An 18940-nucleotide genomic window follows, 5' to 3' on the forward strand; every position below is an offset into this window, starting at 1 on the left:
TGAGTGAATACTTCCTGGAATTAAGTGGCTTTAGGAAATATATCCATAAAGTCATATATTCAGTAGTTTTCACTGCATTTGTTCATAAGGAGTTCAAGTTTTCTTTTTTTTTTTTTTTTACTTATTTGCTTACTTATCTATTAACTTAAAAAAAAAATTATTATTATTATTTATTTATTTTTTTTTAAGGAGCTCCTTTAAGGGGAAGGAAAACGTAAGGATTAATCAGTATTAGGCTTTATCTCAGACATCCATTTCCAGCATAAATAATATAGAGGTATTTAGGTTAGCTCTATAACCAAATATCAGCGGAACCTGAACAATGTAATATATTCGTATCTTGTCATGCTTGAGTATTAATTTTTCCATTAGCCTCTTCGACTATCCAAAGGCGAAGTAAGACATCACTTTTCAGGTAGCAGTATAGATGAATGAACAAATGTGTGCCAGAGTCAACTTGCCAATGGCACGGTCTCATTCCTCCATATTACGCCGATGGCCGACCGTAACCTCCGCCAGGAAAACGAAGGCTGCCACGAAGATGCCTGCTGGTGCGAAGCACATGAAAAATATTAGCTTACTTGAATCTTTGCGAGAAAATTAGTGTCATGTGGAGAGTAAGTTTGTATTTGCTTGAATAATACTAGCCAATCAAGAAACAAAGCAAAAATTGATTTGCATATTACCCTCTTTTTCCTAGATTTTGAAAGCAAATCAAAACTGAAGACATTATATATATATATATATATATATATATATATATATATATATATATATATATATATATATATATATATATATATATATATATATATATATATATATATATATATATATATATATATATATATATATATATACAACATGCACTATATACAACATGCACAACATGCACTGAAGAAATAACTGATTTAGGGTAATATGTAGAATGGCAACATACTAACAAAAGAAAGCAGGACACAAAGGAAATGAGATTGCCAAATAAGAGAGATATTTCTACTGAAATAATTTAGAATAGATAAATAATAATTGTGAAGGCTTGAAGAAAAGTAGGGGATAACAAGAAACACATAAGGATGGTGGTGGATAGAGAAGGAGGTTATTACCTCATCTGACCTCAACAGAAATAGGATGCTGTATCAAGGTGGCGCCAAACTTGTTGGGTTCGCGGTATCACCAACGAAAACGGCCAACTTGTTGGGAGAAATTTCTGTGTGATGCTACCTTCAGGTGCAGCTGGATTGGTCCTCCACAACAACTGCAGATGGTGTCGTCATACTGACACATTGTGGTGATACATGGCAACAACAACAGACCCCACCACAGAGAAGAGAGTTTCAGAGAGAGAAGAGTTTTTCAGGTGTTCGGCCCCACGCTGTAAAGCCTTGCAGAGCTAGGGGAGACGATCTCTCGTCCACAAGCCATGGTAGGGACACAGCTTGCAACGTGGGGTTTAAGACTCCTCCAAAAGACCCTCCATCTCGCTTATGGTTCTATCTGATCGGCTGCTTGGTGTGGCATGACAGTATCTGTTAACACTTGGACATTATCTCCTTTTACACTCTTGATACCCCCAAAGGCATCAGAGATACGGGGTTTGCACCAGATACATACATTGTCTATAGCTGTGTTGTTTTCTCCAGGAAAGAGTCCTGTCATAGGGTCTTGCTAATCTGTTGTGACTGCCCTGCGATGTTCCCAGTTCTGCATTTACAATCTATATTTCATGCAAATTTATTTCTATCAGAGATCTATACTTGCCTATGAATCATTAGAATTAAAAAAAAAAATCTCGTCTGTCAGTCTGTCAAACTGCTCTCTCTCTCTCTCTCTCTCTCTCTCTCTCTCTCTCTCTCTTCTAGCTGTTGCCTTGCTCACGTTGGTGGCTTTTGCTGTTTGGGCAAAAGCTCTTGAGGGGTCAAGTAATGGCCTCCTATAAGCCTTTTCTTCCAAAAATTCTTATTTACAGAGTAAATAATTATTGGCTGTGGAGGTGACGAGAATGGGAGAGGTAGCTTCCATCCCGGCTGGCAGTGCGCGAGGAAGTCACATATGGATTAACATGGTCTGACCATGTGACCGCACTCGGTCACCCATGGAAAAGTGACGACGCTTGGAGGAAACGTTGTCAAGTATTGTGGTGTTTGCAAAAAAAAAAAAAAAAAAAAAAAAAAAAAAACAATGCAAGTATCATAAAAAAAAAAAAAAAAACATATATTACACTAACTTGCCTTTTTAGAGCATCACAATGTATTTATATTACAACACCATTTAATTTTGAGGTAGGGAGCACATGACATGAGGTGTGTTTTGGTGTAAAAGTGGCAGCGCTGTAGGCGGGTGAACCCCCAGAAAAAAACAACGCCCAAACGCCCAATTCAAAATGGTCAGACCATAGATGGGTAGCTTTTGTCCTGGCACAGGTGAATAAACACACACACACACACACACACACATATATATATATATATATATATATATATATATATATATATATATATATATATATATATATATATATATATATATATATATATATATATATATATATATACCTTTTGGATGTCACCCTCACCTGTTATTATCAAAGTGCCCTGTGCAATCTACACCCATGACTTCGAAGGGTCTACCTTACTCTTTCTTGAGGTAGATTTGGGGGTATCTTGCCTCATAACTTTGGTATATGTTGCATTCCTTCAGGGAGCTTTTTACCACTTGACGCCCTTGAAATATCCTGTAATTTTTCCTAACTTGAGCTAGAGTGTCCTCCATTCTCCCATGTAAAGTTATTTTATGGGCCTCCATTATGATTAGTTTGGGGAGGTGACTCCCTTTTGGTAGTAGGATAGGGTGCTTTGTCTCATATGGTAGTTCAGCATATTTTATTCTACCCTGGCACCTTATGATTCGTTGTTTGTTCAAGATTTTTTATTAGTTTTATTTTGCTTTTGGATCCTTCACCTAGTACCTTATGGTTGTCTACATAGAATTCATGTTGTTGTTTGATCCAAAATTTTAAGGCATCTGCCATTACTTTACCTGACTTCTGAGTGATGAATTGAATTACTCTTTTGGTTACATTAATTTATTTACTGAATGATGAGTATTTCTTTAGGTCAATTGCCTGATTAGGCTGATGGTTGGCCTGAGGTTGAGCTTTTACTACGTTAAATGCTACCTCATTATATGATTTTTGTATGGGCCAATTTTGTTTCTGGGTTAATCAGTTAGGCATGTGGAACCATCTGGTCTCCTTTAATAATTTGGGGAATGTTATACTCTGGGTTATGAGGTCTGCTGGGCTTACTTTAGTATTAATGTGGTGGTACTTAAAGTCCCCTTTTGTTGACTGTATTTTTTTTCCACCCTATTTTTCACATATTGAAAATATTTTATTAATCCAGTGAAGGCAGATTTCACTGTTAGTCCACTTTATAACTTGCCTAAAGAGTGGGTTTATCCTTTTTACTCCAAGGCTGATCCTTTGTGGTTGTTTCCACTAAATACTTTGGTAACCGAGTACTCATTTCTGTTGCTATTAATTCTAAATGGGGCAAAGTTCAGGTTTTCATTAGTGGATTTTGACATTATCAGCTCATTATGATTATTATCTGTGACTGAGAAGGCTGCTACACCACATGCCTTTGAAGATGCATCACAGAAGATGCAAAGTTGTGCAATGCCATTATGATTTAGATCAACTTGTCTGGCGATGGAAACCTCAGTATCTGTAGTGCAATCCTCCTTTATTCTATCCCATTCAGATGAATAATATTCCGGGAGGGAGGACAGAATTCCAACTAATTTTTTCCTTTCAAGTCTCTTGTATTAACATTTTTCCTCTTATTGTTCTGGGGTTTACTATACCCTGAGGATCAAATAAAAGAGATTTTGCTTAGTAAAGATCTTTCAGTTAGATTTTGTTCAGGGTATTGAGGCTGGTGTAGATTTATTCTATCACTTTTCACATCCCACTCCATACCCAATAAGTTTTGTCTTTTTGTCTCGCGGATAATTCTGAATTAAGTTGTTCCTTTAAAAAGTTTTACAAGATTATTGAGTTGCTATTCCAACTATGCAGAGGCATGTTAGTGGCTAAACATTCGTTTGTTGCCTTTTCATATAACGTAACCTCTTCTTTCTCTGTGTTCACTGTTATTTGTAAGTTATCCATATAAAGTCCACATAAAATTCACAACCTATTTCAGGACAACCAGCTTTGTCAAAATAATTATTTAAGGTAGAACATAAAAATGGACTGGAGCATGAGGCAAAGAGGACCGATTTAAATTTGTACACATCCAAAGGGCTATTTTCATTGTTTGGATCTCTTGGCTATAAGAATTTTGTAAAGTCTGTCTTACTCCTTTAAGCCTATCCTTAGGAATGCTTTTGAGATGTCAGCTACTAGGGCGTTGGGTTGGGATTTCACCAACATATCAAACAGGTTTTCAGTTAGGTTTAGTCCTTTATACAAATAGTCGTTCAGACTACTTGCTCCCTTGTTGCTCGTGAGCTGCAATTGAAAACCACTCTTATTGGGGTGGTGACAGTCTTTCTTTACCGTATGATGAGGGAGGTAATGGGCAATGTTATGATTTACTGGTTCCTCTACTCTCAGTATGAAGTTATTTGCTGTTGGATTTCTTAAAATATGATCATATTGTTCTATTATTGCCTTATTTTTCTTTAGTTTAGTCTACAAGTTATTTAATTAGCCTTTGGCATTGATATAATTGGTTGGTAAGGATGCTGAATTTATTTTCCAAGATAATCTGACCCAAAATTGGTTGTCATTGGTTGATAAGGATGGTGAATTTATTTTCCAAGGTAATTTATGTCCGGTAGTTATGTCATATAGCTCATTAGGGATACTTTGGACTACAATTCGGCCCACTAGTAGGGACTGGGTTGGTGTCACAAAGATGGGGTCGGCTCTGTGATTTGGTAGCACACCTTTAGCTGCTAGCAGTGGTCCTACCATAAGATTACCACCCAATGTTGTAAGCATTTGAACTCCATATTTCTTAAATGTTTTCCCTACAAATTTACCATAATAGTCTGAACCTATTATTAGCCGAATTGGACTCACTTCATCTGATATTATGTTTTGATCCGCTAATTTTATAGGTTTTGTTTTTAGAAAGTCAGCGGTCACCTTATTACCTTTGATGGTTAAATTGGTGTTCGTGTCTGGGATCACTAACGCTGTTATCTTTGTTTTAAATTTGCCTAATTTTGTGATGGGTTTTTACTAAGTCATAAGTTTGGGTATTATTATTAGTTAAGAAAACAGAGAATTTTAGTTGAGCTTGTCCTGTTATAGGTAGGTTTAAAGCTATTACGGTTTCCTTGCTTCTAAAGTTTTTCTGTGCTTCTATATCGAACAGAACCTTGGCCTTCGTTAGTCATCTTTGATTACTAATGTCTACTTCTGCTACTGGAACTGCTGCAGGAGAGATGAGCTGGTTATTATTGGTCATATCATGTGAGGGGGTTATTTTAGTTTCATATCCTATTACCTCACATAGAGCAACATGATGTACTACACCTTTGTTACATATAAGGCACATATGCAAGTTAGTTTTACAGTCCTTTATTTGGTGTGTTTCACTTGAACATAAAGTGCACCTTCCTAACTCTTCAAGCTTATTTATCCTCCTTTCTACCCCTTGATAATTTCCACAGTGTACTGAGTTATGTTCAGAGCAAAACGCACATTTCTTTATTGTTGGAGTTTTAGGTCTTGCTCCTGTCTTGTTATAGTTAGTACGGTGTAGTACCTCTCCTTTCTTATTTATTGTGGTGGAAAAGGTACCTATTGTTTGAATCTCCATAACTTGGTTTATTTTTACTTACTGGGCAATAGTTGGGTTTAGATTCACTTCTTTTCACCGTGTAAGGTTGAGTCTTATTCACTCATTCCTGGTAAATTTTATTAGAATCTGATTTATTTGATTTGGATGTCTCATCAATGCTCATATTTTTGCAAATTTCCAACAATGATTCATCTATTTCCTTACATGTAAAATGGCTCTTTCAGTTGTAAATCCTTATAATTATGGTTAGGGAATGGTAAATCTAGAAGCTTGTAGATCAGTTTAGTGGTTATTTGTTCCTTATCGTCATAATTCTCCCTGAGCAATTTGATAGCAATGTCATACTTGTAGTTTTCTTCAGTAATGGCTAATTCATAAATTATTAGGTAGGTAGTACCCTTCAATTGGCTTAACAGATAGAATTTGTTTAATTTGACAATATCTTGCCTTTGATGGATTAATCCCCTGTTCACTATATTATTTTTTGTTCATAGTCTGACATAAGTTGTTCATAGCCTTCATCATCTTCCTCAGTTGTTAACTTAGGTTCTATTTGATTAAAAGTAGCCTGGTAGCTGCTCCATTTTTCCTTTTATTAATTCTGTTACCGTTTGTAATGTAGCTAAAATTAATTGGTCACTGCCCATTAGCTCATTACCTTCTTTGGTAGTTCTTGTTAACCAACCTTGTTTTGTTGCCAAAAATTTCTTTAGGAATTCTGATAGACATATTTGTGAATCTAAATTTAAGTTGTTATTAGCTGGCTGTTTGAACAGTTGCCTGCTTGCCCACCTGTTTTTTTTTTTTTTTTTTTTTTTTTTATTGTAAACCCTGTTTCTGCTGAACTCAACAGGCTATTGACTGTTCCCAGGTTGGGCTTTGTCTCTTTAATAATTTGTGTAATATGCCTACATTGTCTCATCACCCATCTTCTGGCATATGAATTGTCTGAGATGGCAGCAAATGTGTCCCCTACCTATGAAATTCCAGTGTACCCCATCTCTTGCCAGATGTTTTTTATTTATTTATTTATTTATTTTTATTTATAATGGGGGGCACCGAAACTCAGAAACTGTTTTTTGAGGTCCCTTTTTAGTTCTCTGTTTATGGACAAGCTAATCTGGTTTTATACTATTTGGTTTACTTACCTGGCCTCGGTTCTGTTATGTTTCTTGGTTCTACCTGAACAACGACCACCTCTGTTTCACAACGGATTTCTGTTTTCCTTGCTAAAGGCTTTTCTGTCACATCCCTAGGATGTATCTCCTGGTTTTTATGTCATTACTTCCTAGGAAAAGGATGGTCAGTTGGTGAGGCCACTGTCACTTGATTCAGCTGGTGGTCTTGGTCAAAAGACCCAGGACTGTGGAACACCCTTATCTCACATCCTAATATTGGTGGGATTTCCCTGGAGGTATTACTGTGGCCCACTAATGCCATGTGAAATATTGGTTTGGAAGCTTCTAGGATCTGGTCAACAACAAAGCCTGTCTTCCTCACTTGGGGCATGAAAATGATAATGTGGGGACTTTTTGACCCTCACACTCACCCAATGATCTCCCAGCTAACACACAACTTAACACATTTCTTGCGGCTGGCAGCGCGGCAAACCCTCCCTCACTGCGGTTCACAGAAACCTTCGGCACGTCAGTGTGGCTCATGCCAGCGAAGTGAGAGGAGGTGAGTGAAGTCTGGCAGCATACCTAAACGCTCCCGCACCCTCAAAATGTTTGCCCACCGGTGGGTCGCATCGCATACTGTGAAAAATATATGATATTACTGCGATACGACCCACCGGTGGACAAACTTTTTTTTGTCAATTTTCACTGCATCTCTATATGTATTACAATATGCCTTCCATTCCTAACAATTTTCTATATATTTTTGTGCGTTTTGCAGATTTAGAAAATGCAGCCTGTACAATTTTATGGTGGACCTGGTTCCGCAGAAGAAAGGGAAGATAGCCCACAGGAAGAGTCTGATGATGAACTTTATGAAACAGAGTCATCTTGCTCATCTGATAGCCTATCAACTGATGCAATTTCTGAAAATGAAAACGTAACTGAAGAGGAAGAAGAGGAAGAAGATTCTGTAAATGATGTAGTTGCATCGTCTGTCTGTAGCTGGAAAGCTGTGGCTTCCACACAGCGTTCATTCCCATTTACAGTAAAGGAAGAACTCTGTGTGAGACCTTCATCATCAGTGGATGGGAAGATTTGGCCAGTTGATGCTTATTTACTGTTTTTGACTGATGACTTAGTAGATTTGATGGTTACTGAAACTAATCGCTATGCAGATCAGTTGATTGCTTCTAGAGTACTGACAAGGAAATCTAGGTTGAGAGCATGGGTTCCTACCACAAGTGCAGAAATAAAAAAGTTTTTAGGACTGATTCTCCATATGGGTGTAAATGTCTTGCCAGAAACTTCCCTTTATTGGTCAAAGAGTGTTCTTTATGAAAATAACTTAGTTCCATTGACTATGGAGAGAGACAGGTTCCAGCTTTTGCTTAGGATGTTCCACTTTGCAGATAACAGTCTGCCTCACACAGGAAGGTTTTACAAAGTGAAACCTCTCTTTGACAAGATAGTGCAAAGATTTCAGGAGGTCTATAAACCAGGTGAGGAGGTAGTTATAGATGAAAGCATGGTTCCATTTAGAGGAAGAATATTCTTCCGACAGTACATTCCTGGAAAAAGGCATAAATATGGATTGAAACTATATAAACTATGTACTACAGAGGCATACATTTTGAATTTAGAACTATATTGTGGTGTATCTGAAAAATATCAGTCCTTAGGAAAAACTGAATCAGTCGTTGCAAGATTGATGTTACCTTTGCTTGAGAAAGGAGTTACATTATACACAGACAATTTTTATACATCTAAACCACTTGCTGATTACCTTCTCTCACATAAAACATATCTGTGTGGCACAGTGCGTGCCTTCCGTAAAGGCCTTCCAAAGGAAGTGACTAAGGCCAAAATCAAGAAAGGTGAAGTAGCTTCTCTTGAAAATGATGAAGGCATCAAGGTCTTCAATTGGAAAGATAAGAGAAATGTATTTATTTTATCAACAGTTCCTGAGCATGATGACAAACTAATTGCAACAGGTAAACTTTCAAGAAATGGAGAAGAAATAAAAAAACCTAAGTGTGTAATGGATTACAATAAAGCAAAAAAAGGAGTTGATCTTTCAGATCAATTGTCATCATATTATACAGCACTGAGAAAAAACAGAAAATGGTATAAAAAAGTTGCACTTGAGTTAGTCACAGGATCTTGTGTAGTGAATGCTTTCATTATTTTCAACAAATATCTTTCAGACAAAAAATGGACCTTATTGCAATTCAAGGAGTCAATCATTCTTTCACTTCTAACTGATAGTCCATTTGAAAAAATAAGACCAGGCAGGAAACTATCATACAAAGTCAGTCCCTCAGGCCCACAGCATTTTCTGTCAGAAGCTGAAGGATCAAAGAGAGAGTCTCGAAAGAGATGTGTAGGGTGTTATGAAATGATATCCACAAACGAAGGAAGTAAAGTAGCATCAAAAAGAGCAAAGAAAATATCTACATTTTGCAGCTCATGTGATGGCAAGCCTTATCTCTGTCTGTCATGCTTTGAAACTAAGCATTCAAAGTGAAAAGATCAATAAAGAAGATAATTGAAGCTTCATAAGGAAAGTCCAATCTGTTTCAATTATTAATTTTGTCATATAAAGGATTTATGTTCTAAAGGGATTTCTTGCATTTATTAGAAGAACAATATGAAAAAAATATTATTTTCATTTAACAGAGAGAATTCATGCTCATCTGAAGGAGAAAAATGCATTTTATTCCATGTATTAGGAAAAAAAATACAAAAAAAAAATCATTTTTCGTTTACTTTTTTCATAACTGTAAAATTGAAATAAACTTCATATTACTTATCAATAAGTGTTTACTGTGCCATCCTACACATACTGTTTATTGCAGTTTTACTATATAATCCAATTTCTGTGATTAGTAAGATGGAAACATGACAACTATAAAAACTGCTGTACGACCCACCGGTGGGTCATATTGCAACAGTGGCCGAACGCTGGTGACCCACCGGTGGGTCGTATAGCAAGAATCGTGTCTATTTTGAATTGAGCGTTTAGGCGTTGTCCTTTCCGGGGATTCCCTGGCCTGTGGTTCTGCCACACTTACACCAAGACACACCTCATGTCTGGTACTTCCTACCTCAAAATGATATTGTAGTAAATATACACTGTGATGCTCTAAAAAGGCAAGTTAGTGTAATATATGTTTTTTTTTAATGATACTTGTATTGTTTTTTACAAACACCTGAATACTTGGCAACATTTCCTCCAGGTGGTCATGTCTCTATGGGTGACTGTGTTAATTCACGGTCACTTCCTCTCGTGCTGTAAGCCAGGATAGAAGTTACCTCTCCTGCTCGCTCTCGTCACCTCCACAGTCGTTAAAAAGACCTTTGCATGAAATGTAGATTGTTAATGCTGAGAGAGGGAGGTGTGTGGGGAGTGAGGTTATCAGCAACACAAGGGCTCTAATCTGATAATTGGCACAGTACAAGGTTTGGCGACACCGTAGATTGGGGAATCCCTAGAAAGGACAACGCCTAAATGCTCAATTCAAAATCGTCAGACCCTAGCTGTGGTTCCAGCCAACTGAGGTCGGTGGCAGTTGGTGTCACTGGGCGTTCCAAGCCAATGGCTGGCCGTATTTTCAGAACCAAGGCAGACTATTTGTTGCTGCACAGTTTTCTGAGCTTCTAAGTTCTTAGCAACTTAGTGAATATTGCAAGTGTGGACTGTAATGTGGCGGAGACACTGCTTCGTGAGTCAGGCAGTTCGCTTCTAATAGGTCCCTTGCCACATCAAAACAATAGCTACCCACAATCCGCATATCTCTAATTCCCAAATGGCCAAATACTCTGGATAAAATGGTCAGACCATAATACATAGTTTGTACTATATTAACCTTAATTACCCCTCAATTTAATTTTACAACTTATATACAAATCACACCATAAACCAAAAGTACTTTGATAAATACATGATACAAATGGAAATTTACACAATCATGTTCAACAAGAGTCATCCTCCCTGGGACACTAGTGAAGACCGAGGGGTATTTTCCCAAATGGTCTAACATCTCATACTGGCACTCTGGATCCACGTGACTCAGTTTTTTCTTCTATGAGGTGGACACTATTCTGCTCCCAATACTCTATGAGCAGAATAAGCTCGAGCCCAAAATTATCAGGTTCTTCTCCATCATTTCCCAAAAATAAAATTAAAGGCGCCTCTTCCACTGTTGAAACAAAAGGGATGGTTCGCTATTCTTACAGAAATAAGGCTTCAACATATCAATATGGCAGAGCTGAGTCTGCTTCCGCCGATCAAGAGTAGGAACCACATAATCCACTTTGCCCACTCGCCTCTCCACTCAGTAGGGACTGCTGTAGTGTGCAGCCAGTGGCTGTCTTTATACTGGCAGCAACACCAGCACCTCATCCACAGGAGCGAAATTCCGATACTTGGCCTTCCGGTCATAGTACACCTTCATGTTCCTCTGAGCCTGGTCCAGGTGCAACTGAGCCAACTCGAGGGCTTTCAGCAGATGCTCCTGGGTACATATCACCATTCCCAACAAGGATTCCATTGGGCCCGAACTGGCGCAACACCAGGTGTCCCAAACCACATCTAAGGGACCACACACATGGTGTCCGAAAACGAGCTGATTTGGCGAGAATCCCAATGACTTGGTAGGTGCCTTGCACAGCAAATATCACACATGGGATCGCCTCATCCCAAACCTTATTATGGTCTAAACAGAAGGCCCTCAACATGAGTTTCAAGGTTTGGTGATGCCTCTCCAAGGGCCGTTGTGACTGAGGGTGGTAAGCACTGGAGAGAACATGCCCAATTCCCCACTCAGTCATTGTTTGAGCAAATAATTTCGAGGTAAAATTGGCCCATCCGTCTGACAGTACCCCGGAGGGCAGTCCAAAATGGGTGAGAAAAAAAAAAAAAAAAAAAAAAAATTAACAAGGCTTTAAGCAACACTTTAAAATAGTTGTTTCTGAGAGGTGTGGCTCCAAGATGTCATGTCATGATATGCATCACAGTCAGAAGGTACTCATATCCTGCCCTAGAAGATGGAAGGGGACTCATTGTATCAATGAGAACCCTGAAGGGAGGGGCAACAGCCGGGATGGGGCAGAGAGGTGCCCCCAGTGGTATTTGATTCGGTTTGCCCACCACTTGACAGGTGTAGCGGCACCTAAGTACAGTAGCAACACTACCAGCCATGCTAGGCCACCAGAAATTTCTCTGCAGTCTCTCTACCGTCTTTCTAATTCCGAGGTGCTCTTCCATCGGGCACTCATGTGCCAATAGCACCAGTGTTTCTCCAAACTTAGAAGGCACTATAACTTTGTGTAACTCTCCTCTGTACTCCTCTCTCAACTGATGACACAAAATTCTATTCAACAATACAAACTCCTCCTTCCACCTCTTCACTATGTTCACCCACCTTGGCAAATATGGGGCCAATTCCCTGTCCCTCAGCTGCTCCTCAGTCAATTCATCAGGTTCGACCTCATTAAGGTCCTTTGGAACTACAGGGTCAGACGGCAGTGGCAAAGCCGATACCCTTGTCCCCATCCGGCGCCTACGGTGCAAACTGGAGCCACTCGCTTGTCTGGGGGAAACACTCTTCTCCCCACATATCTGACTAGCCGCCGATTCAGATGCTAACAAGGGTGGTCCATTGTATGGGCCATCGCTCATCGGGTCTAAACCCAGCAAGAGAACAGCCTCTGGTACACTCCGCAGGGGAGTAAACTCCCATCTCCCCCGTAGAGTTGGGAGCCTCCTGGCCCTCGGCAGTGACCCCCAACATACCTGACACACCAGGCTGGGGCTTGGACTAAATAATGGCACTCACAGCCTCCAAGCCAGTTGATCACTCTGCCTGAGTGCCACCTCCAGGGTGCTCTGCAGGATGAGGTAAACCAGCTAATAAACCATCCAAACCCAATTTTCCAGCCTCACCCTCAGTAACACCCCCAACTGAGTCTTGTGCTTTCTGTAGAGGCTCTGCTCTGTTACAGTCAGCCACAGCACTATGACTCAAGGAAAAGCCCAGCTCTTGCTTGGCCAAACCCTTGCCAGCAGGACAGGCCTCTGGGCACTCTGGCCCCACTGTGGCATCAACGCCAACTCTGCACTCCTTCTTTGATAGCCCTGCCTTCTTGCAATCGACCCCAGGAGTTACAGAGGGCTTTACCCGCTTTTGTCATGGAGCAGGTGATAACATTATCTGAGGTGGGCACCCCAGCAGCCTTCACATCTGGAACAGTGTCTGTGGATGGGGGTTGTACCCAAAATTCTCCCATCTGCCAGGTCATTCCCTAAGAAGAAATCTACATTTTTTTTTTTTTTTTTTTTTTATGTAGGAAGGATACTGGCCAAGGGCAACAAAAATCTAATAAAAAAAAAATGCCCACTGAAATGCCAGTCCCTTAAAAGGGTCAAAGCAGTGGTCAAAAATTGGTGGATAAGTGTCTTGAAACCTCCCTCTTGAAGGAATTCAAGTCATAGGAAGGTGGAAATACAGAAGAAGGCAAGGAGTTCCAGAGTTTACCAGAGAAAGGGATGAATGATTGAGAATACTGGTTAACTCTTGCGTTAGAGAGGTGGACAGAATAGGAGTGAGAGAAAGAAGAAAGTCTTGTGCAGCGAGGCCGCGGAAAGAGGGGAGGCATGCAGTTAGCAAGATCAGAAGAGCAGTTAGCATGAAAATAGCAGTAGAAGACAGCTAGAGATGCAACATTGCGGCGGTGAGAGAGAGGCTGAAGACAATCAGTTAGAGGAGAGGAGTTGATGAGACGAAAAGCTTTTGATTCCACCCTGTCTAGAACAGCAGTATGAGTGGAACCCCCCCAGACATGTGAAGCATACTCCATACATGGACGGATAAGGCCCTTGTACAGAGTTAGCAGCTGGGGGGGTGAGAAAAACTGGCGGAGACGTCTCAGAACACCTAACTTCATAGAAGCTGTTTTAGCTAGAGATGAGATGTGAAGTTTCCAGTTCAGATTATAAGTAAAGGACAGACCGAGGATGTTCAGTGTAGAAGAGGGGGACAGTTGAGTGTCATTGAAGAAGAGGGGATAGTTGTCTGGAAGATTGTGTCGAGTTGATAGATGGAGGAATTGAGTTTTTGAGGCATTGAACAATACCAAGTTTGCTCTGCCCCAATCAGAAATTTTAGAAAGATCAGAAGTCAGGCGTTCTGTGGCTTCCCTGCGTGATATGTTTACCTCCTGAAGGGTTGGACGTCTATGAAAAGACGTGGAAAAGTGCAGGGTGGTATCATCAGCATAAGAGTGGATAGGACAAGAAGTTTGGTTTAGAAGATCATTAATGAATAGTAAGAAGAGAGTGGGTGACAGGACAGAACCCTGAGGAACACCACTGTTAATAGACACTGGCAGGTCCTCCGTTAGTGTCACTTGAGCCTCTGTGGTCACTAATGGATAAATTAGCCTCACCTTAGTTGTGGCAAACTTGACAGCATTGGTGCACCTACACAACACTGCCTTCCCGGAGGCTACCTTCCTCCCAGTAGTATTCCTGCACAAGGATTGTTGAGCTGCTGTATCATGCAGCACAGTGACAGGGTACTCCACCTCAGCAATCTCCACAGTGCCCTGGCACAAAAAATCCAAACAAGATCTCATATAACCAGGTGGGGTGCTCATAGTGGAATCTCACCGCTCATCTACCCGGCTGGCCTATAGTCAGATCTGAAAGCTTCCTCTTTAGCCTGGTCAGGCCAGAACAGCAAAGTCACTGGTTTCTGGGGAGGCTTAGGGGCTGAAGCCATAACCAACTTTGGACAATTAAATTGGAAGTGTCCTGCTGCCCTGCAATGGTAACAGATGGGCTGGTAATTTAACCTAGGGGTAAAGTCACTCGCAAAAATGATGGACCCAGGGCATGTCTTTTTCCACTCAACCTTCCACCCCTTCTAATCTTTGGTGGATTAACCTATCGACAAGTAAAAGCTTCCATATGAAGGGAGGCAGTTGACTTTAAGGAATAAGATCAAGTAAAACAATTCACACCTGTCTTTGTGCTTTCCCCCTCCTTCATCTCTCTCTCTCTCTCTCTCTCTCTCTCTCTCTCTCTCTCTCCTTACTAGGCTGTTTGGGTAACTATTTCACTTTAACTATTAGTGGAAGAGACAGGATTAGACAGAAGAGAAGAGAAGCATGTTGTCAGGTGACACACACACACACACACACACACACACACACACACACACACACACACACACACACACACGGAAACCTTAGCTAATTATTTTACACACCCTCATTCGCTTAATGGGTGGTTCTCTCACCTGGACGGCTTCCCGGTACCAGGGATTGACAACTCAGGTGCCCAGCGGAAGCCGCATTCTGTTGAAGCACCAACCCGTCGATATCATATATGTGTTATGTTTTTTACGAATCTTTCACAATTAGCTGGATACTGCATCATGTGCAGCAGTAAAAAAAGAAAAAAGAAAAATAAATAAATAAATAAATAAATAAAAATAAATAAATAAAAAAGACGGTCGCCAAGATGTGCAGAAAGGGATGCCTTGAAACCAGATACTGTTTTGGCTGAAACAGCATTCTAGAGAAGAGTTCCAAAGTGTAATTCCTCGGACACTGAAGAACTGTTTGTGTATATCTAATTGTGTTCTCACTTGAGCAATCTTGTACTGATGACCTCTTGTGGTATTGTTTGGTTACAGAACGTCCTCGGGAACAATAGTGCAATGACCGTGAAATATTTGCCAATACTTTACCATGTCGTGGCGTAACAGTCGACCGTGAACCGAGTATAAATCCAAAGCTTTCAATCTTTGGAAGTAATCCAGGACTCCAGGTGTTCCATGTCTTGAATGTTCTTTGTCCATCGTCTTTGAACGGACTCCAGCAGCCTTAGATCTGTAATATATCCGAAATTCCACAGAGATGAGCAGTATTCCAGTAGGGGCCACAAGTGTGCTATATAAATAGAAATAAGAAAAGATGCCTCTTGATTAATAGTAGATTTAAGTCAGTTTTGAGCCATGCCATCTGCTTTCTGAACGATATTCGCTATATGCTGATGAAATTTAAGAGATGAGTCTATAGTTACTCCAAGGTCAATTGCTGAATTCTTAACTGGAATTTGGGTGTCATTCATATAGTATAAGCTAGAGACTGGTAAAACTGACCAATCCACAGGCCGTCTACTGAATCGTAATACTACACATTGTTATTCATGGACAATCCCCATGAGGATGCGACTTTATGAAGAAGAGTAATATCTGTTTGACATGTAGTCATATCTTGCACGAGAGAATGTGGTTTCTCTTAACTGTGATATGTAATTTAAGGTCATTAGCAAAAAAAATTGTACTTGATTTGATATCATTAGTGAAAAAAATTAATGTATGAAAGAAAAAGCAACGTACCAAGAACAAAGCGCTGTGGCACCCCACTCACTACATCACAAGGGTGACTCAATTTATGATCCACTACCACATTCCTGATTCTGTTGGTAAAAATTCCTCTGAACCAACCCAATACCCGGATTACTAAGTTTGTCTTGTGGCATACCGTGTTTAAAGCCTTGGAAAAGTCAAAGAATTATATCAACATTGCCACCTTGATCTAATGTGTAGGAGATATCATTGTACATTAATAAGAGTTGTTCCTCAGTAGATCTTCTTGGGCAAAAGCCAAACTGGTCATTACATATTGTCACTACTAGTATAATCATAAATAGTTTTGCACAAAATACGTTCAAGTGACTTTCCGCTGACTGACGTCAAAGATACAGGTCTGTGATTTAAAGGGTCGTGCCTACTCCCTATTTATAAATTGAACATAAGAACATAAGAACATAAGAAATAAGGGAAGCTGCAAGAAGCGACCAGGCTTACACGTGGCAGTCACTGTATGAAATATACCTACCTATTTCCACCTATCATCCCCATCCATCAACCCATCTAAACTTCTCTTAAAGCTCCCTAATGTCTTAGCACTAACAACATGATTACTGGGTTCGTTCCACTCATCTACCAGTCTATTTGAGAACCACTTTCTTCCTATCTCTTTCTTAAACCTAAATTTTTCAAGCCTGAACCTGTTCTTGTTCTATCCTGGTTGGTGATCCTAAGAATTTTGCTTACATCCCCCTTGTTATAACCCTTATACCACTTAAAGACTTCTATCAGGTCCCCTCTTAACCTACGTGTCTCTAAAGAATGTAAATTTAAGTTTCAATCTCGCCTCGTAAGGAATACTCTTCATCCTCCGTATCCTTTTAGTCATTCTCCTCTGTACTGATTCTAATAGACATATCTTTCCTGTAATGTGGGCCAAGTATAACTTTAATATTACTTCAGGCCTTCTACTTTTAACACTCCTAAAAATTAATCCCTATTTGCCCTGTTTCTGGCATCTATGCATTGTTTTCCTAGACGGAGTTCAGAGCTAAATATAATTCCTAAATCTTTGTCATACCCTGTACCTACCAGAGTTTCGTTGTTTATTGTGTATCTACTGTGTGGGTTTCCTCTACCTACGCGTACTTTACATTTGTTGATATTAAACTGCATCTGCCATCTATCCGTCCATTCATTCATCCTGTCTAAATCTGCCTGCAAACGATGGCATCCGATTCTGACCTAATCAATCTAGCTATCTTTGTCATCCGCAAATTTGCTAACATCACTACTAATTCCACTATCCAAGTCATTGATATATATTAAAAACAAACTGGCCCTAATACTGATCCCTGTGGCACCCAACTGATTACATGACCCCACTCGGATTTGGAGCCGTTCATTACAACTCTGTCGCCTGTCGCTTAACCATGACCTTATCCAGCCTAACACCTTCCCATCTATAACGTGTGCCCTAACCTTTCTCAGGAGCCACTGTTGGGGTACCTTGTCAAAAGCTTTACTAAAGTCCAGATATAAGATGTCATAACTATCACCATTATCTACTGCCTCGTACACTTTACTGTAAAAACTTAACAAGTTCGTTAGTCAAGACTTCCCCTTCGTGAAGCCATGCTGTGAGTGATTTATCAAGTTATGTTTGTCTAAATGCTCCCTAATGTTCCTCGCTATTATTGACTCCAATATTTTACCAACAACTGAAGTTAAGCTGAGAGGCCTATAATTAGACGCTAAAGTTTTATCACCTTTCTTAAAGATGGGTACTACATTAGCCTGCCTCCACATTACTGGTACCTCACCTGACTCAAGTGATTTCCTAAAGACAGAAACTAATGGCTCACTAATAACCTCTTGGCATTCCTTAAGTACTTTGGGATATATTTCATCTGGTCCTGATATCTTGAACTTTTTTTTAGCCTATCTATCTCCTGTTCCACTATCTCCTTAGTTATGGAAATAAGTCAGCTTCTCATTCTCATCTGCTCGAAACATCTGTTCACTATTTGGCATATCCTACATGTTTTCCTGGGTGAAGATAGTTAAAAAATATTCATTCAGAATTTTACTAATCTCCTCCCCAGAACTAACCAGCTCCCCATTTGCTACCTTTAATGGACCTATAGTATCCTTATTATTCATCCTGTATACCTGATAAAATCCTTTGTGGTCCGTATTCGCCTGGCTGGCTACCTTTAATTCATAATTGCCCTTAGTTTTCCTCGTTAACCTCCTGACTGTTCTAATTCATTATATTGTAGCCTTAAAACTTCACCTGCCCTTAATCTCTCATATATACTCTTCTGCCCTATATAATGTTTTAACCTAGCAGTCATCCATTTGGGGTAATTTTTGTGATCTTATTGCTCTATACGGGATGTTTGCTAACTGACCTGTATGCAATTTACGAAATATTTATACAACTCATCTACATTTACTTCACCTAATCCCCTCATCTCGGCCCCTTCTATCCTCTCCACTCCCTCATCAACTCGCCTCGACCTCACCTCTCCCATTTCAACATGACCTGACTCTCCAACATACTCACACCTATCTCCCCCCCTCTCTCTCCTCCACCCCTTCCGGACACATCTTCCCT

The 18940-nt window shown here is 39.9% G+C and overlaps 1 protein-coding gene across 1 annotated transcript in view; it reads right to left on the reverse strand.

Annotated features, from left to right (window-relative positions):
* Positions 1–221: 221 nt before the first annotated feature.
* The window catches only part of LOC135103703 (uncharacterized), an 81815-nt gene continuing 63096 nt past the window's right edge, over positions 222–18940 (reverse strand). The window contains exon 5 of the mRNA XM_064010301.1: positions 222–545. Within this exon, the coding sequence (XP_063866371.1) occupies positions 475–545 (71 nt within the window). The 3' untranslated portion in view covers positions 222–474. The remainder of the gene's footprint in view (positions 546–18940) is intronic.

The sequence above is a fragment of the Scylla paramamosain genome, chromosome 9 (genome assembly GCF_035594125.1).
Source record: "Scylla paramamosain isolate STU-SP2022 chromosome 9, ASM3559412v1, whole genome shotgun sequence".
Classification (NCBI taxonomy): domain Eukaryota; kingdom Metazoa; phylum Arthropoda; class Malacostraca; order Decapoda; family Portunidae; genus Scylla; species Scylla paramamosain.